The sequence below is a fragment of the Microtus oregoni genome, unplaced genomic scaffold (assembly GCF_018167655.1).
Source record: "Microtus oregoni isolate MIOR12 unplaced genomic scaffold, Mior012 000002F_ref0000024, whole genome shotgun sequence".
NCBI lineage: Eukaryota > Metazoa > Chordata > Mammalia > Rodentia > Cricetidae > Microtus > Microtus oregoni.
The window spans coordinates 54306912-54331432 of record NW_024543061.1 but is presented as its reverse complement, the minus strand read 5'-3'; the positions used below and the strand labels follow the sequence as shown (position 1 = coordinate 54331432).

The window sequence follows — 24521 nt, the reverse complement described above, 5'->3', positions numbered from 1 at the left end:
CAGTGAGGGCCTCTTCAGCCCTGGCTTGGGCTCCTCTGCTCAGTATAGCCAGAGCTTGGGACACAGAAACATGGAGTGAGTTGGGCTGGGGCTGGGAGCAGCCGAGGAATCAGTGGGGGTGGTAGACGCTGGCTCAGCTGTAGTTGGTATGGATTCAGGGAAATGGAGGGTAGGGTGAAAGACTGGGGCAGAGGGTTGCTGGGTGGGGGTTGGGGATACAGTGGGTCAAAGAAAGAAAGAGAGGGACCCTCTCCCATCCTTCCCACTCTAACCAGATGGTTTTCTGCCTCCGATCCAGGTCCAACACAATTCAGCTCACAAGGATGGACTACGCCATGAAGTCTCTCAGCCTTCTGTACCCCAAGTCACTGTCCAGGTAAGGAGAGCCAGGGATAGAAAGGAAGGGGGAACCTGGGGAGCCATCTGTTAGAACTTCAAAAACTTTAATTTGTATAAAAACCATGTAGGAGATGGATGTGGTGGTACATGCTTTTAATCCCAGCACTCAGGAGGCAGAAGCAGGCAGATCTTTGTGAGTTTGAGGCCAGCCTGTAGTGGACACAGCAAGTTTCAGATCAGTCAGGGCTACATAGGTCATCCTATCAGAAGAAGAAGGAGAAGGAGAAGGGAAGGAGGAGGAGGAGGAGGAAGAGGAAGAGGAAGAAGAAGAAGAAGAAGAAGAAGAAGAAGAAGAAGAAGAAAAGAGAGAAAGAAGGAGGAGAAAGAAAAAGAAAGGAAAATCACGTGGGTGTCTAGTTGAAACACAGATATGGCCAGGCATGGTGGCATACACTTTGAATCCTGGGACTCGGGAAGCAGAGGCATGCGGATCTTGCTGAGTTTGGGGACAGTCTGGTCTGCATAGAAAGTTTCAAGTCCAAAAAAGAAAAAGAAAAAAAGTAAGTTCCAGGGCTACAGATCAAGATGCTATCTCAAAAACAAACAAGCAAAGAGCCCATTAAAACAAAACAAACAAAATCCTAAAGTAAGCCCGCAGATATGATTCAGGAGGCCTAGAGGAGAACCCACGACCTTGCAGCCTGGACAAGTTCCCATCTTACGCTCTCTCTGCCACCGCCACAGTTCTGTCACATCTGGAGTAGAAAGGCTTGGCCCTGGGTGCCTTCATTCCTGATCTCCCAGGAACCTCAGTCCTACTCTGGGACGTGGGGGCTATATGCCAAGTCAATAGATAGGAAACTGAGTCACAGGTTGTGTTTTCTGTCACCAGCAAATCTGTAGCACAGACAAACTTTGAATTTGAGCCCAGGAAATCCCAGACGCAGATCCTCCCACTCCTTTCTTTCTACCCTGTGTACTTCAGAATGCCCAGATACTCTACAGGGGGCCGGCCATTTCACTCCCCTTCACAGGCAAGGTGACCAAGGCCAGAGAAGCAGAGTCATCCACAGGGGAATGTGGCTGGTCCGAGCCACACTGACATGGCTTTGGGGACTTGTTAGATATGCAACTCCCTAGGCTCCATTCAAAGGCACTGGAGTGAGCCTGCTGATTTTCCTGCCCACCCAAATTGGAGAAGTATCTTCGGAAGGGCTGCCCTGATTGGTTGGGTCAGCCGTGGGCAGCCCTGGAGGCAGCAGGCAGGTCTTCTGATTTTCAAACTGGTGTTCCCAGGCATGTGGCCGTGAGCACTGCAGTGGTGACCCAACAGCTGGTGTCTAAGCCCAGGCGGGAAGCCCCCAGGGCGAGGCCCTGCCGAGTTAGCACGGCAGATCGGAAGGTTCGCAAAGGCATCATGGCTCACAGCCTGGAGGACCTCCTGGGCAAGGTAAGGAATCTGCTGTACCCTACATAGGCTCTCTCCGAGCCTTGGCCGAGGGTTAACCCTGCCGGTTGCATCGTCTTTCAGGTCCCTGAGCTGGAAGTCTGTGCACATGCGCACTACGTTCTTAAGCAGTGAAAGGTTCTTGAGGGCGTCGGTGCTGGAGGGTTGGCGGTGCTTGCCTGGAGACCTGTGTGTGTAATGGATAAATGGCATGGTCAAGAGACAGAAGGAGGACAGTAAATTGCCATCTTACACACTAACAGTAGGTGGGTGGTTACTTTCTTGCTGAAAGGGCTCTTAGTTCTCTTTCCCCAGTATCTCTTACACTTGCAGGGAAAAGCCAGACATGGTGCCTCGTGCTGGGAGCCCAGGACTTGGGAGACTGGAGTAGGAAGATGTTAGGTTTGAGGTCAGCCTGGGCTACATAAATGAGTTCAGGATACTCTGAGCTACATAAAGAATACGTCTCAAAAGAAGTTAAAACCAAGGCTGAATATAGTGGTGCATGGAGGAGAAGCAGGAGGACCACAAGTTTGAGGTCAGCCTGGTCTCTACATAGGGAGTTCCTGCCCAACTAGGTCTATATAGAAGACACACACACACACACACACACACACACACACACACTGAAACTAAACAACATAAAAACAACTTTGCAGAGGTGTCAGAAGCTGAGGAAAGAGGATTTCAGTGCTCCTGGTCTGCATTTCCTAACCACTCCCATATAAGTCTCCCTGCACCTGTCTCCCAGGCTGGAACTTCCAGGAAATGCCTTTGTTTGGACAATTAGTCAGTTCTCATTAGTGGAAACCCAGGGCAACCAGCTCCTGTACTAACAGAAGCACGAGTGCTAAGAGCAGGCCCCAGTTCTCATCTTTCCTCCCCTGCCCCTCCTACAGTCTCTTCTGATTTTGCTTCTGCCATGTGACCGCAGGTCTCTCTGGCCCATTAGTCAGCTGCACAGAACTGATGCTAACCTAACCCCTGTACCTGTGCGTCTAGGTGCCCCACACAAGCCCAACGTTTGCAGTAGGTTTTCAGCTGTCAGAGCCAATTTAGCATGCAGAGAGCATAGCTGACAGCCTTCGAGGTGAAGTTTCCATCTCACTCCTATGAATTAGCTCTGTTCTTTCTAGGAGCAGGTTTGTCATCTCCTGTGAGGTCTGTGGCTGAGTTTGATTCTGAGTTGAATCAAAAGAGCTCAAAAGGACTGGTTCCCCCTTTGCTCTGAGCTCTGGGGACCACTTGCATCATTGTGGTGTTCTTAGCATACCTGATTCTAACCCTTCACACCCCTTGGTACTTTAAGAGAGCCTTAGTCAGGGTTCTGTTGTTACGGGATACAGGGAGCAACAGTGAGACCCCATCTCTGCCATACAGACAGACGGGACACTTACTGCCAGGGCCTGGAGGACGTCTGCTGACTAACCTTCAAGGTGAGGTTTCTGGACTTTGAGTCCATGTCTGGTGGCACAGATGTGTGGATTGTGTTAGGGGAGAGTATGCAACTGGGGAAGTTTAAATTTTATTTTTTTGCAATGATTGTTTACCTGCACGTGTGTGTGCACACATGCATGCCATAGGATGCACGTAGAGCATGCAACATGACTCTTAGGAGTTGATCTTCTCTTTCCATCACATGGGTCAGCAGACTTGGCAGTAAGCACCTTTACCTGCTGAGCCATCCCATTCAACCTTAAATTTCATTTATTTATTTTAGTTAGTTTGTTTTAGGCAGTTAGACAGGGTTTCTTTTGTTTGTCTGTTTATGGTTTTGTTTTGTTTTTCCAGTCAGGGTTTGCTGCTTAACAAACAGCCCCGAAATTCTCTCTGTAGGCCAGGCTGGCCTCGAACTTACAGAGATCCGCCTGCCTCTGCCTCCCGAGTGCTGGGGTTACAGGTGTGCACCACTACTCCCACCTAGAGGAATGTTTAAAGAAGGGATTTTATTGCTTGTTTGAGACAGGGTCCAATGTAGCTGGCCTCAAACACACTGTACAACTGACTGGAACTTTAGCTCTTACTGCGTCTATCTCCAGAGCACCGGGATTACAGCCTGTCTCTCTGCTCAGTTATGGCATGCTGACATGGTGCCCAGGGCATTGCTCATGCTGAACAGGAGCTCTGCTAGCTGAGACACACACACCATACACACACACGCACACACACAACTGTGGTGGATTTTTAAAAACAATTTGAAGCAAATGAAGCTAACAAAACCTGTAAGGAGCATTCACTGAAAACAAAACATTTGCTGAATCACTGGAGCATAAATGGCCAGTCTGCTGCCATGAACTTGGACACTTCTCTTGGACATTTTCTTTTCTTTCTTTTTATTTATTTATTTGTACTTCAAGTGCATTTTGTATGCATATATGTCCATGTGAGGGTGTCAGATCCCCTGGAACTGAAGTTACAGACAGTTGTGAGCTGTCATGTGGGTGCTGGGGAATTGAACCCGTGTCCTTCAGAAGAGCAGTCGGTGCTCTTACTGCTAAGCCATCTCTCCAGCCCTCCAGTCCTCCGTGTGTATTTTCTGTACAAGAGGATATTCTCTTGAATGTTCCTCAGCCATCAAAATGAGAAAACAGTGTAACGTCAGCGGGGCTCATCTCGAGCCGCCACTGGAGCGCTGCTGATTGTCCCCCAAATCTGGACAGTTTTGTTTTCTATTTTAAAATTATTACTGTATGTGTATGATGTGGGTGTGTGAGTACTGTTTACATAATAAATAAATCTTTAAAAAATATTTTTTAAGGGCTGGCGGTGGTGGTGCATGCCTTTAATATCAGCACTCGGGAGGCAGAAGCAGGTGGATCTCTGTGAGTTTGAGGCCAGCCTGGTCTACAAGAGCTAGTTCCGGGAAGGCTCCAAAGCCACAGAGAAACCCTGTCTCGAAAAACCAAAAAAAAAAAAAAAAAAAAACCCTCTGTATGCTGTGAATATATTTTATTACCATTGGTTAATAAAGAAGCTTTTTGGCCTGTGGCAGTGCGGAATAGAGCTGGGTGGGGAAAACTGAACTGAATTCAGGGAAATAGAAGGTGGAGTCAGGGAGACGCCATGTAGCTGCCAAAGGAGAAAGGGTTACAGAGTTGGCCTTCTTTGTGTAATGTCTTTATTTTTCTCAGTGTGTTATTTAACTTTAATTTCTTGTTTTTTTTGTTTTTTGAATCAGGGTTTTCTTTTGTGGTTTTGGAGCCTGTCCTGGAACTAGCTCTTGTAGACCAGGCTGGTCTCGAACTCACAAAGATCCGCCTGCCTCTGCCTCCCAAGTGCTGGGATTAAAGGCGTGCGCCACCACCGCCCGGCTCACAGCATACAGAGGGCAATTCCACATTGCTAATTGTTTTCTAAGATGTAATCTATACCAAACAAACATACAATGCTGCCTCATACATTAAATTTACTAATTTATTGATACCAAAAGATATCCAAACATTCATACTGGGGGGAGGGGGTGTTTGAGATAGGGTTTCTCTGTGTAGCTCTGGCTGTCTTCCTGGAACTCACTCTGTAGACCAGGCTGACCTCAAACTCAGAGATCTACCTGCTTCTGTTTCCCAAGTATGGGGACTAAAGGCATGTGCCACCACGCTGGAACACCAGCCATTCATATTTTAATGTGATATAATGATAGTAACAGATGGTTTACTGGTGTTCAAATTACCCCAGACTCAGTCAGGGGACAATCTTCAACTCGAGGTTGAACTGGGTACTTTTTCTGTCTTTGCTCCCACTCCCTGTTCTTTCTGGAGACTGGGTCTTGGTATGCAGCCCTGGCTGGCCTCCATCTTCAGGGACAGACTAGGCTGGCCTTGAATTTGCTGAAAACCCGTCTCTGGCTTCTGAATATAAGGATTACCAGTGTACACCATCCATCATAATTGACTGAATTGTATTCTTTTAAATAGTGCAGTGTGGGGCTAGACAGGTCCCCTCGGATGTTAAGAGCATGCATTGCTCATGCAAATGACCCATGTTCACTTCCGAGCGCCCATACAGGGCTGCTCACAATCACCTGTAACTCTAGCTCCAGGGCATGGCGTGGACACTCTGGGCAGATGCACACTCCCACCCACACACAGACATTTACACATAATAAAAATAAAATTTTAAAATAGTGGCCAGGTACATCAGTACATGCCTTTAATCCCAGCACTTGGGAAACAGAGGCAGATGGATCTCTGTGAGTTTGAGCCCAGCCCAGTCTACATAGCAAGTTCCAGGCCAGCCAGGGCTACAGAGTATGACCCTGTCTTCAAACAAACAAAAAACCAAAAACAAAGTAAAGTTTAACTGGGTTCGGTGGTATAGGCTTGTAATCCAAGTTACTTGGGAAACTGAGGCAGGAAGATGTAAACTGAAGGCTGAGGTCTGCCTGGGCTGCACAGTGAGCTCCAGGCCAACTTCAGTAATTTAACAAGACCCTGTCTCCAAACAAAGAGTACAAAGAAGGCTGGGGATATGGTTCAGTGCTGCAGCATTTGCCCACGCGTGTCCGAGGCCTCCGACACCCTCAAAATGTGAAGCTCATGGCATGTAACATATCTCACTAAATAAAACCACACTTATGACTCCCTTTCTGTTAGACTGCTCTGTTTCTTGGGACTCGGAAGTACTAAGACATAGACTATGAGTGGGGCCCCCCAGTTCGGTTAGTCCCCTGCATGGATGTATGGCAGCTCACTTGCGCCCTCTCTCTCTCTCTCTCTCTCTCTCTCTCTCTCTCTCTCTCTCTCTCGCAGCTGAGGTCCTTTAATGAGGGCCTTCGGGACCTCCGCCCCCCAACTCTGCAACTCCATAGGGATGGTAGAAATGTCACCAGCCTTCTTTTCCAGGTCCAGGATATCTTGAAACTTAAACACAAGCCCTTCTCCCTCGTGCTGGAGGAAGATGGTACAATTGTGGAGACAGAAGAATATTTCCAAGCCCTAGCAAGAGATACCGTGTTCATGGTCTTGCAGAAGGGGCAGAAGTGGAAGCCCCCATCAGAGCAGGTGACCGGCTCCCCAGGCAGGGGTGATTGTTGGGAGCGTGGGAGGAGTCCCAGATGTGAGCTAACACGGGCTTGTCTTGCAGCGCAAGAAGAGACCCCAGCTATCCGATGCCCAGAAGCCGACTAAGAAGATCGATGTGGCCCGCGTAACGTTCGACCTGTACAAGCTGAACCCTCAGGACTTCATCGGCTGCCTGAACGTGAAGGCGACCCTCTATGACACATACTCGCTTTCCTATGACCTGCACTGCTACAGGGCCAAGCGCATTGTGAAGTGAGTGGACCGGAAGAGACGGGGACAGGGCGGGAGAGAAGCTAACCAGAACCTACCTGTCTGCCCAGAGCTGAACTCTCTCGGGGGCTGGAGCGGCACTGGGCTAACAAAGAAAGTCACATCTGTGAAGGGGCTTATCTAAGAGACTTGGTTTACATTAGGGTGGCAGAAGGTATTTTAAGATTACTTCTTAGAGCCAGGCGGTGGTGGCACACACTTTTAATCCCAGCACTCGGGAAACAGAGGCAGATGGATTTCTGCGAATTTTAGGCTAGCCTTGTCTATATATCAAGTTCCAGTTGGGGTTACACAATGAGACCTTGTCTCAAAAAAATTGTGCTAAAATCTTCACATCCAAAATTTTCTGCTGAGGCCACTTTAAGTGTCTTGCTCGGCAGTACAAAGTAACCGGCCGTGTTGTGTAAGCATTGTCTTGGTTTCCAGAACCTTTGCACCAGGCAGCAGAGGGTGTACTCAGTAAATAATCGCTCCCGGTTCTCTCCGGAGAGCCTGCTGACCTTTAGTCTACTTTCTGTCCCTCTGTTGATCTATCCTAAATACCTCATAGAAATAGAAAGACAGGGAGAGCCAGGCGGTGGTGGTGCACACCTTTAATCCCAGCACTCAGGGGGCAGAGGCTGTCAGATCTCTGTGAGTTCGAGGCCAGCCTGGTCCACAAGAGCTAGTTCCAGGACAGGCTCCAAAGCTACAGAGAAACGCTGTCTCGAAAAAAATCACAAAAAAATTATTTATTTTATGTGTATTGGTGTTTTGCCTGCATGTATGTGTGAGGGTGTCAGATCTTGGAATTACAGGCAGTTGTGAGCTGTCATGTGGGTGCTGGGAATTGAATCTGGGTCCTCTGGAAGACCAGTCGGTGCTCTTAACCACTGAGCCATTTCTCCAACCCCCGAAATATTTTATTTTTAATGTGGGGGGGGGGTTGTGCATGTGAATGCAGATACCCGCTGCGATCATGAGCATCTGGTCCCCTGCAGCCAGTGATGCAGGTGTCTGTGAGCCTCCTGTCATGGATGCTAGGAGCCTATTGAGTCCTCTACATACTTTTAACCACAAAGCCATCTCTCCAACCCCTAAAATATGTTTTATGTGAGCTGCTTATAGTTCTAAGTATATTTCTACTCCCTTCGAACCAACCCAAAACATAAATCCACATACTGAATGAAGGTTAATAGGAGTTAATTTTAAAAACTTTATGTATTGCCGGGCGGTGGTGGCACACGCCTTTAATCCCAGCACTCGGGAGGCAGAGGCAGGCGGATCTCTGTGATTTCGAGGCCAGCCTGGTCTATAAGAGCTAGTTCCAGGACAGGAACCAAAAAAGCTACAGAGAAACCCTGTCTCGAAAATCCAAAAAAATGAAAAAAAAACTTTATGTATTTGATGTGTGTATATGAATGTGTATGAGTATATGCCTGCCATGACATGAGAAGACAGGTTATTTATCTTTAAAAGATTACATCCATTTTAGTGTGTGTGTGTGTGTTTGTGTATGTGTGTGTATGTGTGTATCTGAGTTCATCTTGACGGCTCTGAGAAGACAAGGTTAACACTAAGCAGGAGTGTTTCTCTTTCTTTCTTTCTTTCTTTCTTCCTTTTTATTTTTTCTTTTTTAGTTTGTTTTTTGAGATAGGGTTTCTGTGTGTAATAGCTCTGTCTGTCCTGAAACTCTCTTTGTAGAACAAACAGGCTGGCCTCGAACTCACAGAGATCCTCCTGCCTCTACCTCCCGAGTGCTGGGATTAAAGGCGTGCACCTCCACCATCACCCAGCAGTATTTCCTCTTCCTTATTTTCGGAAGATCAGCAACTGCTAGCGACCCTCACTGATCCCTTGTAAACAGCCATGGGAGAACTTGGGTTCAGCCACTGCTCTTGAGGGCTTTTCCTGCTTCCTGTCCATCAGACCACAGGCTGAATGCTTCACGTTAGTTTCAAACTCATACCCCATTTTACATGCTCGAAGCTGGAGCTCAGAACCCCAGAACCTCAGAACTAAAGTAGTTTAAAGCTTTTTTTTTTTCCCTCAAATACGGGTCTCATGTGTCCCAGGCTGGCCTCCCACTAGCTAGGTAGCCGTGGATGACTTCGAACTTCTGATCCACCTGCTTCTATCTCCATAGTGCTAGGGAGTCCTAAGTTACAGACCTGTATAACCACACCAGGTGATTGCGGTGCTGGGGATAAACCTGGGGCTTTGTTCATAAAAGACAAGCACTCTACCAAATTAGTTTACATTGCTAGTCCTTAGAATAGAATAGTTAAAAGCAAACACACAAACCCCTCTGAATCAGTGTTCAGCCCTGTCTGGTCTAAGTTCTATTCTTAGTGTATGATAACATCAGGCATGGGAGCCTGTGGCTAGCATCCTGAACACTGACCTGGAAAGACTATCAAGTCTAGGAAACAGTATCACAAAGGGCAGAAGTGTATTATGTAAGTTAATCTGGCTGGCCCAGAGTGACTTAAAAAATATGGGATGGGGACATAGCTCTGTGGCAGATCAGCTGCTTGTGCACAAATAAAGCCCTGGCTTCCATCCCCAGCACCACAGGAAAGAAAAACAAAATATTATTACAAGAAAATAAAAACTTTGTTTTGAGAACTCAAGTTAGCATGGGAAAAAGCAGGAGTAGAGCCGGGACTATGTGAGAGAGGATGGCTGGCTATGAGCCGGGTCGGGGTCCCTGTCTGTACTTGGAAGGGTTTTAGTTGTTTCGCTTCAGTAATACTTAGATCCCCCTAAGGGAGAAGGCTAATTTGAGCCCAGTATGGTGGGGGATGTCTGCAAACCCAGCACATGGGAAGACGAGGCAGGAGGATTACTACTTTAAGGCTACGTGGGCTTTATCTCCAGATAAAGATTCTATCTCAAACAGAGCCAAATCAAAACAAAACAAAATCATGAAAGTTAGGTGTGGTGGCACATAGCTGTAACAGCCTTCAGGAGACTGAGGCAGGAGAGTACTGCGAGTTCAAAGCCAGCCTGAGCTACACAATGAGTTTCTAGCTAACCTGAACTAGAGCATGAGACTCTTTCTCAAAAATAAAAGAGGAAGAGAGAGAGAGAGAGAGAGAGAGAGAGAGAGAGAGATCTAACTTGAAGCCAGCTGCTTCAGGCCAGCATAGAAAAACGGAGAGAATATTTGGGGAGATAGGATGGAGAGTGTTCTCCATGTCTGACCTGAATACCTTGCTGTCTCCCAGGGAAATGCTCCGCTGGGCCCTCTTCAGCATGCAGGCCACAGGCCACATGCTGCTTGGCACCTCCAGCTACATGCAGCAGTTCCTGGATGCCACTGAGGAGGAACAGCCTTCCAAGACCAAGACCCCCTCCCTCCTCCCCGCCTGTCTGAAGATGCTGCAGTGAAGACCCAAGTCCTCAGAGGCCTCTCCAGCCAATGACTGGGGGCCCCGCACTCTGCTAGAAGCATCCGCAAGCCTGGTATCTGGAGAGCTTCTCACCCACCAGCACCTCGCTCACAGCACAACAGGAAGGGCTGGACCCTGGGTGTCTGGTCACAGGAGAACTTCCTGGCCTGACCCAATTCCTACCTTCCTGTCTCAGGTAGCTTAGGGGACCAGCATGCGTCCCTGGCACAAAGTGTGCCACCTTGTCTTCACATGCCGCCCCTACTCACCACTCCCTCTCTGGTGTCCCCTTCTGCCTTGACCATGCTCACCATGCAGCAGACATTGCTATGGTGGCCTCCAGAATACTTTGACCTCAATCAAGACAACAAAATGAACAGAACACCACAGTGACAACGAGGCCTGTGGTTATGGTACAGGAAGGAGAAAAGGAGGGGGATTACCAGGGGGTCCTTTCACCAGGAGTCCCAGCCATCACTCCCTCCTGCCCTGCAGGTGCACATGGCCTTGGGGGGTTGCTAGAGTTTGTAAGAAGTAGAAGGTTAACTAAAGCCAGGATGACATTGATACAGATTTTAGGAGGACCTTATCTGTGTGAGGGAGGGACTTTGGGGTCATGCAGATGGTTTTGAGTCACCCAGGCCCCTCCTGTAAGAACCTAGTAAATTCACCGGTTCACCAAGCCGGACTTGGATGGAATCGGGGCTTCGTCTGTCATGTGATAGAGATTGTGTTCCCCAGGGAAAGTCCCACAATTACTCCTCTTGTTCTCATTCCCCACTACTATGTATGCTATTAGAGTCTAAAGTAAATTATTTATGCTGAAACTTCATCTTTGCCTGTGTTCTTTGTGTGAAACCATTTGCCAAGAAGTACAGCATTTATCATTATTGGTGCACGTGTGTGTGTGTGTGTGTGTGTGTGTGTGTGTGTGTGTGCACACGCATGTGTGCATGCGTGTGTGCTGGTATGCTACTACCATGGTGCAGGTGTGGAGGTCAGAGGTCAACTTTCATTCCACTCTGGGTCCCAGGGACTGAACTCAGGTTGTCTGGCTTGTACAGCAATTGCTTTTATAGGATGACTGTATCAGTGGCCCTGTTTGCTCTTCTAGATACAGAGTCTCATGTAACCCAGGCTGGCTCCCAATGTGTTATGTGTGGAGGAGGACCCTGAGCTTCTGATTCACTTGCTTCCACCTCCCAAGTGATCGCATTACAAGTGTGTGAAGCACCATGTTTAACTTATGCGGCACTGGAGGATTGAACCCAGAACCCAGGGCTTCCAGCAGGCTAGGCAAATGCTCTGCCAACTGCACCACATCCCCAGCCCAGTTCCTTCTTAATACATAAGGTCCTGACACTGTGAGACGCAATAAATAAATAGATAAATGTTAAAATAAAAATCTGCAGTTGGTGTTTGAGGCCTGACATTTGGTGTCTAGGCAGACCATGTAATCCAGGTACGTGCCAGTTTCTGTAAGGTTTGAGGCCTGACATTTGGTGTCTAGGCAGACCATGTAATCCAGGTACGTGCCAGTTTCTGTAAGGTGAATCAAACCACTCTTTTGATTCCCAGTTGTTGTTTTTTATTATTTTTGTTTGTTTGGTTGGTTATTTTTTTTTAAGACTGGGTTTCTCTGTAGCTTTGGAACTTTCCTGGAACTCGCTCTGTAGACCAGGCTGATCTCGAACTCACAGAGATCCACCTGTCTCTGCCTCCGGAGCGCTGGGATTAAAGGCTTGTGCCACCACCGCCGGGTGTATTTTACATGTTCAGGTTGAAGGGTCCTGGTACGTCTACGGGGTGATTTATCAGTGCCTGTGCCAGCTTGCACACAGTTCCCTGTGCATGGTCAACACTTCCACCCTCAGGATTGCAAGATGAGTCTCCAGCCTGCCACAGTGACTGACCCCAGGCACTGCAAAAACAAACCAGAGAGCTCTGAGGAGGAGGAGTCAGGTCTTCTCAGAGTGAGCCCCATTTATGGGCCACAGCTGCTGGAGGGGGATGAAGCTGGAGGAGTAGGTGGCACCCATACCACACTGGCTGTGCTTCAGGGGCTTGTAGGTGCTGGAGAACACACCAAGGTAGCGGCCGATTGTCTGCGGTTTGATTTCCACCTGGTTGAAGGTCTTGACGTTGTACACACCCACCATGCTCCCTACCATCTCAGGCAGGAGGATCGTGTCCCCCAAGTGGGTCTTTACTGGCTTCCCCATGGGTGGCGCCTCCTTCTTGGCCTTTCTTGGGCGCTTGAGTAGCGAGTACCGCTTCCACCACAGGCCATGGTTCAGGCTCCATCTCTGGGGCCTGCATCTGTTGGACTAGAAGTCCAAGCATCAGGGAGGAGTTGCTCCAGACACCACTCACACAGCCACAATTGATGCAAAAGCAAGAGGATTTTTATTCTGTCATGACAGGGCCCTTCAGGTTCGGGATATGAAGGACAACCGATAGCTGTTACAGTTCATCTTTTAAAGCAAAAAGCCACAGACACAAGGGGGGACCTGTAGGTTGTTTTCCAACTTATTGGATTGGCTTATTCAAAGGGTTACTAGCAGTGATTGGTCTATTCCAGGGCAGGAGAATAGCTGCATGATCGGGTGAGATAAGGGAGAGCATCTGTGGTCCATCCTGACTTTGTTCTGGTGACTAAATCAATATATCAGGAACTGAGTCAACATCTGTGGGTTGTATTTGCCTCAATTCCCAGAATGGAGTTATGTTTGAAGATTATTCACAAGAACACAGGAGGATGAGCAGTCCAGCATGTGTGTGTGTGTGTGCGCGCGCGACTGTTCCGTTTCCAAGAGAGAGTGAGTGTAATGTCTTAGGGTTGAGGAGGCTTACAAATGCATTGAGTCTTTCACATCAGCTTGTTCACCAACGATCCAGGGAGTTGGTACACTTCTGCTCCTCTTCAGCCATCTTGGCGACTGCTGGAAAAGAAGACCCCATTTTTCAGTGCCAGGTAACTGACTAGACCTGTAGGAAGCCAGGCTTCAGCCTGGCTCTCAGATCCAAAGCTAATATAATTTCACAATCCTCCCCATAAAGCCTATTTGGATTTAGAAAACACTAAGGCCAAGGGGCCAAGTTACTCAAGCTTGTCTGGAAAGCCGCTGCTGGCAGCTACCTCACGCCTGGAGCCAAATCTGAGAAGAGCAGAGCAGCCAAGGACGCGTCAAGAGCACTTTCTATTTTAGGCCCTCTCATGGTTGTGGACGTGGCTGGAGGCAGGCTGGTTCCTGGGCTTGGCCTTCTGGAGGGCTGCTTTACCTCAATCCTGTTTCCCTTGCTGAAGTGCTAGCCTGTCCACACCTGCTGCAAGGTTGTAACTGAGCCAGAGGGGCTGATGCAAGCTGGTGTTTGTCCCTGGCCTCTTCTCCTGGGCTTGAGTTTCACAAGTTCAGCTGCTGACTAGGGCAGCCACCAGGCACTGAGCCCTCAGCCCAGGCAACGTTTGGCTCCTCCTTTTCTTCCAGGAGCTCAGAGCCCACTGGAATGAAGGTAGCTGTCTGTGGGAAGGGAACAAGAGAGGGCAGTCTGCCATGGGGCATGGGGCAGGGAGGGGGACCTCAAAGAGTAAAGGATCTATAACCTCTGGAGAGCCCGGCAGCGGTCCAAGTGGGGAGACGGCCTTTCCTGGGGCTAGACAGTGTTGGCAGAGGCGACCTCTGCTTAGCTGAGTGGGCCACGAAACAGCCTTTGGCTAGTCTGTCTGTCTGTCTGTCTCCTATTTTAATGAATAAATGAAAATAAAAACACAAAAAACACACATACTTTGTTTTTGTTTTATTTTTGTTTTTCTGTTTTGGGACATATATTGGCATGCACATGCCATAGCACAAGTCAAGAGATCAAAGGACAACTTGTGGGGCTGATTCTCTCCCCCCACCATGCGGATATCGGGGATCAGACTCAGGTGTCAGACTTGGCTTCAGTCCTCCTTCCTGGCTGAGCCATCTCACTGACCCTTATACATAAGTATTTCAGACAGTCTCACATAGCCCAGGCTGACCTCCAGTTTTATGTAGCCAAGGGTGACTGTGGACTCCCAATCCTTCAGCCTCCACCTCTCCAGTGCTGGGATCACAAGCTGTGCACTTTGCCTAGTCTGTCCTAAATCCTTGCTCAAGCTGCTTCTGAGTTACACAGGAGACCTCCCAGGAGGCTTCGGGAATACCCATAGTCTGAGACAGAGTAGTCACACACTCTAAGTGATGTCAGACAAGGTGAAACCACTTGCTTTTTTTTTGTTTTTTGTTTTTTTGTTTTTGTTTTTGTTTTTTTGTTTTTTGAGACAGGGTTTCTCTGTAGCTTTGGAGCCTGTCCTGGAACTAGCTCTGAAGACCAGGCTGGTCTCGAACTCACAGAGATCCGCCTGCCTCTGCCTCCCGAGCGCTGGGATTAAAGGTGTGCGCCACCATCGCCCGGCAACCACTTGCTTTTTTAAATTTCCTTTTTGCCGAGTTTGTCACCCACCAGCCCTTCCTATGTTGTGCATATAGCACAGACCTGTAGACCTGGCTGTCTTGGAACTTGTAGAGTAGGGTGACCTCAAATTCAAGAGATCTGCCTGCCTCTATCTCTTGATCGCTAGGATTAGTGCTGTGTGCTACCATGCCCAGATATATTCTTTTAAAGTTGGTTTTAAAAACATTAATTTTGAAGGCGGGTGATGGTGGCACTCGGGAGGCAGAGGCAGGCAGATTTCTGTGAGTTCGAGGCCAGCATGGTCTATGAGACCTAGTCCCAGGAGTTTGAGTCAAGAATCTAACACACATTGGGCAAGCACTCTACTACCACCGAGTTGTATTCCCAGGCCCAACAATAAGAAATCATTTTTTAAAAAAATCAAGATATAGCAGAAAAAGGTGCTTGCTGTCAAGACAACCTGAATTCAGTCACTAGAACCCATTGGCGAAAGGAGAGAATGGACTCTCAGAAGCTGTCCACTATATATGTACAACAGCACCACCAAGCTCCCCCCCCTCAACAAAAATAACAGATTTAGCCGGGCGGTGGTGGCGCACGCCTTTAATCCCAGCACTCGGGAGGCAGAGGCAGGCGGATCTCTGTGAGTTCGAGACCAGCCTGGTCTTCAGAGCTAGTTCCAGGACAGGAACCAAAAGCTATGGAGAAACCCTGTCTCAAAAAATAAAAAAAAAAATAACAGATTTAGGTGTATGCCTGTAACCACAGTACTCAGGAAGCAGAGCCAGGAAAATTGACACACATTTGAGCCAGCCTAGTCTACATAGCAGGTTCCAGTTCAGTTGGGGTTATGTAGTGTGACTCTGTCTCAAAAAACAAAGGCAAGATAGAACCAAAACATCTCAGATTAATCATGCAGGGGTCTGAAGAGATGGCCCAGCAATTGAGAGCACTGCTTCTTTCAGGGAACTGGGTTCCTTTCCCAGCACCCACACAGTGGCTTACAACCACCTATAACTCCAGTTCCAGGGGATCTGATGCCCTGTTCTGGCCTCAGGCCTCAAGCTCACAGGTCATACGTCTGCATACATGCAGACAAAACACTCATGAACAGGAAATTGAAATAAAAAAAGAAGAGATAAATCATACAGGGTCTGGCCACAGAGTTTATCAGAAAAAGGTGCTTGCTGCCAAGTGTAGTTCCCCGGAATCCATATTACAGGAAAGAACTCACTCTTAAAAGTTGTCCTCTGGGAAAGGCAGTGGTGGCACACACCTTTTTCCCAGCACTCAAAAGGCAGAAGAGGCAGTTCTCTGTGAGTTCCAGGCCAGCCAACGCTACACAGTAAGACCCTATCTTGACTAATAGAGGTTGCAATCTATTGGGTGAGGAGGTCATTGTTGGCGGAGACTGCTCGTTCATTTCTGGCTCCACAGACCCGAAATAATCACACAAACTCTATCATTTGCAATACTGTTTGGCCAATAGCTTAAGCATATTTCTAGCTAGCTCTTACATCTTAAATCAACACATTTCTATTAGTTTATATTTTACCACGAGGCTTGTGGTCTACCAGCAAGGTTCCAGCACATCTGTCTCCTGCTGCAGCTACATGGCCTCTCACTGACTCCGCCTTCTTTTCTCCTCCATCTGCTTGGAATTTCTGCTTTGCTCTATTCTGCTAAGCCACTGGCCGAAACAGCTTCTTTATTAACCAATGATAATAAAACATATTCACAGCATACAGAGGGGAATCCCACATCAGGTTGGAGCAGAGTAGCTCATAGCATTATAGATAGGAAATTGATAGAACCAAAATAGAAAGAAGCCAACCTAAGATGTAGCCTCCAAGAAGAGCCACCCACAACAAACTACCCACCTCCTCCAAGTATGCTCCACCTCCCACAGTTCCATCACCTCCCAAGAGCCCGTCCATTCTGACTGGTTCACTCATTCGATAGGTCAGAGTTCTTAGGTTCCAACCGAGCCTGGACGCCTCGTCATAAACCCCATGTGCTGTGCAAGTAGCCTGGGTATTCCTCCTCTCAATCAAGCTACGTCATCACTCCTTCCACATTTGTCTGTTTCAGTTGCTATAACACAACACCTGAAACCAGACTGAGGATGCAGCTCCGTGTTAGAGTGCTTGCCTAGCAAGTGTAGGGCCCTGGATCCATCCGCAGTACTGAAAAAACAAACAAGCCCAAAACTGTGAAAACTGATACTATGTTTAACATACATATGGTGTTGGAGAGACGGTTTGGTGGCGGAGAGCACTTGCTGCTCTTGCAGAGGACCTGAGTTCAGTTCCCAGCACCCACATGAAAGCTCACAACTGCCCAAAACTCCAGCTCTGGAGGATCTGATGCCCTCTTGTAGCCTCTCAGGGCACCTGCAACACATGTGGTATACACTTACACAGATGCACAGGCATTTACACATAAATAAAAATAAAACAAATCATACACACAAGGTTTATCTGGGTCATGGTTCTAGAGGCTGCAGAGTCCACAAGCATGGAGCCAGTATCTACTTAGCATATCCAGGGTGCACCCCAAAACGGAGGAAGCCTTTCCACACTGAGGAAGAGGTTGGTTCTCTTTTCTCTTCTCTCCTTAGAAAATTGTTAGTGCTATTTCGGGAGCAATGCCTTCATAGTCTTTTTCTTCTTCTTCTTTTTTTTTATGAGGGGGAGGGTTGAGAGGGTTTCTCTGTAGCTTTGTAATCTGTCCTGGAACTTGCTCTGTAGACCAGGCTGGCCTTGAACTCACAGAGATCCACCTGCCTCTGCCTCTTGAGTGCTGGGATTAAAGGCAAGTGCCATCAACCCCAGTTTATAATCTTATCTAGTACTAATTACTTCAGCTTCCAAATACCATTATTATGAATTTGAAGATTTACTATCCCAGAACCAGATAAAGCCTCAGCAAAGCACACACAACTTAGGCCGAGTTCTGTGGTGGAGGCAACACCTGCCTCTAAATCAGTGGTTCTCAGCCTTCCTAATGCTGTGACCCTTTAATACAGTTCCTCATGTTGTGGGGACCCCCAGCCAGAAAATTATTTTGCTGCTACTTCATAACCACAATTTTGCTACTATTATGAATCATCATAATGTAAATACCTGTATTTTCCGATGGTCTTAGGTGGCCCTTGTTTGACCCCCCCAAAGGGGTAGTGATCGGCAGGTTGAGAACCAGTGCTCTAAATGGAGGAAGAGAGAGGGATTATTGTACCCCTCTGATTTCTCTGCCAAAAGTAAGTCTAGTGCTGGAGTCTTCAAAAAGCCCTTTCAGGTCTGGGAATGTAACTCAGTAAGAGCCTGCCTCTGCCCCCACACCCGGCCTAGCTTGTTTTTCTTTTGATAGAAGGGCCTAATGTATTCCGGACTGGTCTCCAACTCAGTCTGTATCTGTGATCTTGGTCTTCGTGTGGTGCTGGGGATCGAACCCAGAAACTTGTGCATTCTAGATAATCTCTCTACCATTTGAGGCAGGCTATTTCTATGCAGCTGTCCTGGCAGGAAGGCTGTGGGGCTTCACCTTCCTGTGCTTTACAAGAGTGGTTTTCAGATTAAGGGTCTCGAGAATTAAAACGACAATCTGCAAGCTGGTCTCCTTCTGTTCTAAGAAAAGTCCTCTGCCGGGCGGTGGTGGCGCACACCTTTAATCCCAGCACTCGGGAGGCAGAGGCAGGCGGATCTCTGTGAGTTCGAGACCAGCCTGGTCTACAAGAGCTAGTTCCAGGACAGGCTCCAAAGCTACAGAGAAACCCTGTCTCGAAAAAACCAAAAAAAAAAAAAAAAAGAAAAAGAAAAAAAGAAACGTCCTCTGTCCCGAGTAAACCACCCCGCCTCGTGCCTCGGTCTCTCCCACCTCCCCACCCCCCCAACCCCCCACCCCCCAAAAAAAAGCAGAGCTCAAAACGGCACTTTCCCTTCCTCAGCCCAGGGAAAGCTCAGAGCGTCCCTCTGCTGAGCTCCGCCTGCTCGGTGCTCTGATTGACAGCCTGCCTGACCAATCTGCGCACGGAGGATGCACGTGGTGGGCAGTCCCATGGACACGCATGCGCCTGTGCTTGCTCTGGGGATGGGCGCCTTGCGGGTTTGGCGTTGGATTTCGGAGACCTGGCGGCCGGGGTTCGGGGCTGGCGTACGGCGGAGAGATGCAGGCTTCGGCACCGAGGCCCGGTGATTATAACACTCCACTTCCGTGTAGGAGGGAGGCTAGGACAAGGGAAGAGCAGGTCCGGCATTTAGATCAGAGCATGGGCTCTAATCCCAACTGTGCTGTGTGACCTGACACGAGATCCATGGCGCGCTGAGCATCTGATGCCTTTTCTGTCGTCTTGGGCGCATGTGGACCTCAACTGCCAGCCGAGTCCAGGAGTTCTGAGGCTTTTGTAAGAAAAGGCTGCACTGGGCAGGATGGGCGGAAGAGGTACCGGTTTTTGTCGTGTTTCTCAGGCGTCGGCCTCAACCTCAAGCTTCCAGCAAGAGCAAGGACCCAGTGGAGGACCAGCCCTTCCCGGGGCTTCTGCGGACAGAGAACCTGGGCGTGGAAGAGCTGGTTGACGTGCTGAAGGCAGCTGTGGTAGATCAGAAAGGTGAGGGAGCCTACTGCTCCTGACCCTCCGACCCCCTGGAGTCGGACCCTTGTAGTTGCAGGAGCCCAGCCAGCAGTCACATCCCCTTCTAGCCTAAGTCGGCATCGTGGGGACAGGCATAGGAAACCTTCACACCGCCCCTGCGTTCAGAGACCAGCAGTAACAGCCGTTAGTTTCCTGTCAGAACAAACTTTGGGGTTATAGCTGGGGCCTGTAAGCTGCGTGCTGTGCGCCTTGAGGAATAACAATTTCTCTGAACCTCTCAATTCTTGTAGCAGTGAGGAGGCTACACGGTACTGGGGAAAATATGGCTCCTGGCTTGACAGATCAAGCGTTCTGATGTGAGAAATGATGGATCTCTGCTGTTTCTGGGAGTAGTGATCACACCTGTAATTCTAGATTTGGGCGTTAGAGGCAAGGAGGATCAGGAGTTCAAGACCAGACTTAGTTATGTGAGTTTGAGGCCAGCCTGTTTGAGCCCCTGTCTCAAACCAAACCATCAAGGACTGTGGGAGGGATACACATTATATAAGGGACATGGCAGCCAGTGTGAATGAAAGCCCAGAACAGCAGGTGCAAAGGCCCTGGGGTGCAGGGAGCAGGAAGTTCAGTTTGGAGTGGGATTGGGAGCTTATAACCCCTGAGACTGCATGCACACAGGCTACCCTGCTTTTGGTGACATCTATGGAATGTTTCAGGACCTCTGGTGACACTGAGCAAGCCACAGGGTCTGCCTGTGACAGGTATGGGCACGGGTAAGAAGGGAGAGGTTGGTGGGAAGGAGATGGATGGATGGCGCTCTGGCTACGAGTCCTCTCCCTCTTCTCAGGGAGACCCGGGGAGCTGACGTTGCTTTCTGTGCTGCCGCAGCTGAGCCAAGCCCTGGGGCTTGGACACCAGGAGCTCCAGATTGTGCGAGCACCTGGAAAGTGAGTGCTAACTGCCTGGGGCATTTATTTTACACCCACTGCATATAAAAGTCCTATGCTGGTACTTGGCACACGGTAGACCCTCCAGCATTGGCTCTGAGTTCTGGGGTGGGGGGGGCACAGAAAAGGTCTTATGGGTTGTTTTTTTAGGAGGTGTGGACTGTAGCCCTGGTGTTAAACTGATGTTCCTTTGTTTGTTTGTTTTTTAGACAGGGTTTCTCTGTAAAGCCCTAGCTATCCTAGAAATAATTCTTTTTTTTTTTAATATTTATTTATTATGTATACAGTATTCTATCTGTGTGTATGCCTGCAGGCCAGAAGAGGGCACCAGACCTCATTACAGATGGTTGTGAGCCACCATGTGGTTGCTGGGAATTGAACTCAGGACCTTTGGAAGAGCAGGCAATGCTCTTAACCACTGAGCCATCTCTCCAGCCCCCTAGAAATAATTCTTGTAGACCAAACTGACCTCAAGCTCAGAGAGATCCGCCTGCCTCTGCCTCTCGAGTACTGGGATTAAAGGCGTGTGCCACCACCGCCCAGCTGTAATTTTGTATTTTATGTGCATTGGTGTTTCACCTGCATGTATGTCTGAGGGTCTCAGATTCCCTGAAACTGGAGTTCAGACAGTCATGAGCTGCCATGTGGGTGCTGAGAATTGAACCCGGGTCCTCTGGAAGAGCAGCTAGCATTCTGAATTGCTGAGCCATCTCCCCAGCCCCTTGGAGGTCTCCTTTAAAAAGACCAAAGATTTGTTTTTATGTAGTGTGTGTGTTTAGCCTGCTGGTGTGTCTGTGCACCACAGTGCATGCCTGGTGCCCCAAGAGGCCAGAAGAGGGCATCAGATCTCCTGGAACTGGCATTACAGCAGTTGTAAACCACCATGTGGGTGCCGAATGCAGGTCTCTGCAAGAGCAGCCATCTGACCCTCAGTTTTGAGACCCAGGGGCTTTATGTGACATGTCCCCTTCTTCCAGGGAGGCCTCTGGGCTTGTGCTCCTCTCCGGCTGTCCCCAGACAGCAAGCCGCCTGCAGAAGTTCTTCGCTCACTCGAGGAGAAGCCAGAGGCCCACTGCCACCTACTGGTGAGCGGTGTGGGGTGACTCCCAGGGCCAAGGGCCAGTCCCGGGTGACTGCTCTGAGACCTCTTTTCTCTTTCTCAGTGCCATCACTGATGGCATCCCTGAGCCTTCTGAGGGGACTGTCAGCGTGGCTCTGAGGCTGGAACGCGTGGATGGCATTGACCTTGTGAGTCAGAGGAGAGGAGCTCTTTCAGGTTTTGCCTTACAGAGGGGCCTGTCCTGTGCACATGGGGTGGCTAGGTCCCCTGTCCTAAGTCAGCTGGCAGCAGGGGGGCTCGATGGGGCTCCCAGGTGTGTGCTAAGTCATTCTTGGCCGGTTCCCTAGGCAGTCCCAGTGGCATCCCCATCTCGAAAGGACATCCTAGAAGGTGTCAAGAGGACCTTCAGCCATTTTCATGTGATGGCCACAGGCTGTGGCTGTGCCCTGGTCCAGCTGCAGCCACTGACAGGTGGGTCTGCTGGGAAGATGAAGCCTGTGAGGGAGACGGAGCTTGGCAACAGGCAGAGAGCATCTGGAGGACCCCAAGGGTGTGTGGGCGGGCTCAGTGGGAGGCAGCACTTCTCGGTGCACACCCACAGTCTAGCATCCAGGGGCTTCCGCTCTGTAGGGTTGACTCCCCAGGTGTGGTGGGATGCCAGCTGTCACTGTCCTGATCTGCTCATGGGCCTCTCTCTGAAGGCAGAGGTCACCTCAGATTCATAGGCTCTGGGAACGAGGACAGTCCTTCCTGGTCAGGAAGAACAGCTGGCTCCTCACCCATCTTTCAGTGTTTCCCAGTCAACTGCAGGTGCACATGGCTCTGCAGCTCTGCCCGGTGCTTGGGGACCACACCTATGCTGCTCGAGTGGGCACTGTTCTGGGCCAGCGCTTTCTGTGGCCAGCCACGACCACCAAACCCCAGACACAGGTAGGTCCTCAGGCCCCTATGCCTGCTCCATTGGGGGACGGGGGGGGGGGGGGACTGGCTTGTCTTCTGTGTCCCTGTGGAGCTGTGTGGCTCAGACAGTGCCATACTCCCTCAGGCTTCCTTCTGTCCATGAGCCCAGCAAGGGGGTAGCTGATCTCTAACAGGCCCTGAAGTCCACCATCCTGGGTTTTTCTGTATCACTTCTTCTTTGGGTTAAGTCCAGTGAATGGGCGTGCAGTAGGAGTGGGCTTGGCTCTAGGCAGCCACTTGGAGACAAGGACTGTTGCTTTCTGGCCAGAGGGGGAGATGAAGTTTTTGTGGACCAGGTCTGTGTACTTTTCCTCACATCCCGTTGACCAGAGGCTCAAGCATATGGCTTCAGTAAACACAAAAGAGGCTGAAATGTAATTTAGCTCTGTGCCTGACTGTAGAGAAAATGACTGCACTTGCAGTAGACCAGGGAGGCCCATCAGGACTGGGTGCTCCTCACTGCAGACCAGGGAGACCCATCGGAGCTGGGTGCTCCTCACTGTAGGTCAGGGAGGCCCATTAGAGCTGTGTGCTCCTCACTGCAGACCAGGGAGGACCATCAGAGCTGGGTGCTCCTCACTGTAGGTCAGGGAGGCCCATCAGACCTGGGTTCTCCTTGCTGTAGGACAGGGAGACCCATCAGAGCTGGTGCTCCTCACTGTAGGTCAGGAAAGCCCATCAGACCTGGGTGCTCCTCACTGTAGGTCAGGGAGGCCCATCAGACCTGGGTTCTCCTTGCTGTAGGACAGGGAGACCCATCAGAGCTGGTGCTCCTCACTGTAGGTCAGGAAAGCCCATCAGACCTGGGTGCTCCTCACTGTAGGTCAGGGAGACCCATCAGGGCTGGGTGCTCCTCACTGTAGGTCAGGGAGACCCATCAGAGCTGGGTTCTCCTCACTGCAGACCAGGGAGACCCATCAGGGCTGGGTGCTCCTCTGGCTGGAGCTCAATGGGCTGCTGTCTTTCCCACCCCAGGTCCTGGATGAAGCTCTCCTCAAACGCCTCCGCCTGAGTCCTTCCCAGGTGGCCCAGATGCCCTTGCACCTGCACCTGCAGCGCCTCCTCCTCCCAGGCACCAGATCCAGGGACCCTCCCAGTGAACTTCTGGCGCCCGTGCCCTCTTACTTCTCTCGGACCCTGCAGTGCCTGCGGCTCTCCCAAAAATAGACAACGTTTGACCCCCAATCAGAAAATGGAAAGAGGAAGGGCTGTGACCCACGTCATGGACAATGGGGTTGGTGCTGAGCACAGCCAAGGTCCTTAGTCAGCCAATCTAAGATCGGTGTGGGGTTGGGCAGTTGACTTTCCTCTGGACTTAAAATAATAAAAGTCCTACCTCATAAGCCTGCTTTTGAAGATTTACTGAGAAAGCAAATGTTAATCAGGGACTGTGCTCTGCTCAAGTGAACAGCGGCCAGGTCTGGAGGCGGCATCTGCCCTACTCCCAGCCTTTCTGTGTATCCCTGGCTGGACTGGAGCTCAGAGATCCACCTGCCTCTGCCTCCCAAGTGCTGGAGGACAGGCATGCACCACTGTATCTGCATGAGCTCTCCCAACTTTGATTTCAACACCCCGCTCCCATCCCCAACCTGCCCAGGACAGTCACAGGCTACAGATAGTGCTGGCAGCTAACGCTCTGCAGGTAGGAAAGGCCACATTTTGTTTCTTACGGCTTGACCAGCCTCTCACTGAGGGAAAGACTAGACCTACTCTCTGGAGAAGGGCTGAGGTTTAGGGGAAGCCCATCTCTTGTCAGAATGTTCTGTGCCCATAAGAAACTATTCTGCCAGCCCAGTTTGCATTTGGAAAGGGGCACTTCCTGATGGCTGGCTTTCCGCCTGCTATGGTCTCCTTGTTCAGACTCAGTTTCCTCATCTGTATAGCGAAGGCTCTTCCCCCACCACCCCAATCTTCCTGCAGAGAAAGCTGATGTCTGTTATTGGATAGGGACTGTGGCCCTTGCTGGTGCAGGCCCTGCTGGTCAGCTCCTGTTATGAGCCTTGTCTTCACATTATTCAAGCCAAGCCTGAAGAACTTTACTTGGTTTTTTTTTTTTTTTTTTAATATGATTCTGG

At 49.6% G+C, this 24521-nt stretch overlaps 3 protein-coding genes across 7 annotated transcripts; 2 read left to right on the top strand and 1 right to left on the bottom strand.

The window, feature by feature from the left end:
- Positions 1-11283, top strand: Cidec (cell death inducing DFFA like effector c). 2 transcript variants are annotated; one of them, XM_041640320.1, is made up of 6 exons: positions 1-75; positions 299-376; positions 1636-1789; positions 6628-6786; positions 6869-7059; positions 10287-11283. In XM_041640320.1, the coding sequence occupies exons 1-6, from the start codon at positions 71-73 to the stop codon at positions 10447-10449; spliced, it is 750 nt and encodes a 249-aa protein (XP_041496254.1). In that variant the 5' UTR covers positions 1-70; the 3' UTR covers positions 10450-11283. The 2 variants fall into 2 exon arrangements, with proteins under 2 accessions (XP_041496254.1, XP_041496263.1); XM_041640329.1 differs by lacking the exon at positions 1-75 and adding an exon at positions 92-146.
- A 911-nt stretch (positions 11284-12194) lies between these two features.
- Positions 12195-16828, bottom strand: LOC121436166 (40S ribosomal protein S15-like). Its single transcript, XM_041635875.1, has 2 exons — positions 16772-16828; positions 12195-12778 (listed from the first exon to the last, which is right to left on the bottom strand). The coding sequence occupies exons 1-2, from the start codon at positions 16826-16828 to the stop codon at positions 12410-12412; spliced, it is 426 nt and encodes a 141-aa protein (XP_041491809.1). The 3' UTR covers positions 12195-12409.
- Positions 16829-18958: 2130 nt separating this feature from the next.
- Positions 18959-23789, top strand: Rpusd3 (RNA pseudouridine synthase D3). 4 transcript variants are annotated; one of them, XM_041638789.1, is made up of 9 exons: positions 18959-19081; positions 19358-19497; positions 20196-20240; positions 20327-20426; positions 21404-21511; positions 21590-21674; positions 21834-21957; positions 22277-22416; positions 23422-23789. In XM_041638789.1, the coding sequence occupies exons 1-9, from the start codon at positions 18981-18983 to the stop codon at positions 23611-23613; spliced, it is 1035 nt and encodes a 344-aa protein (XP_041494723.1). In that variant the 5' UTR covers positions 18959-18980; the 3' UTR covers positions 23614-23789. The 4 variants fall into 4 exon arrangements, with proteins under 4 accessions (XP_041494723.1, XP_041494728.1, XP_041494727.1 ...); XM_041638794.1 differs by having other exon boundaries at positions 22287-22416; positions 23422-23598; XM_041638793.1 differs by having other exon boundaries at positions 22188-22416; positions 23422-23598.
- The last annotated feature ends 732 nt before the right edge of the window (positions 23790-24521 follow it).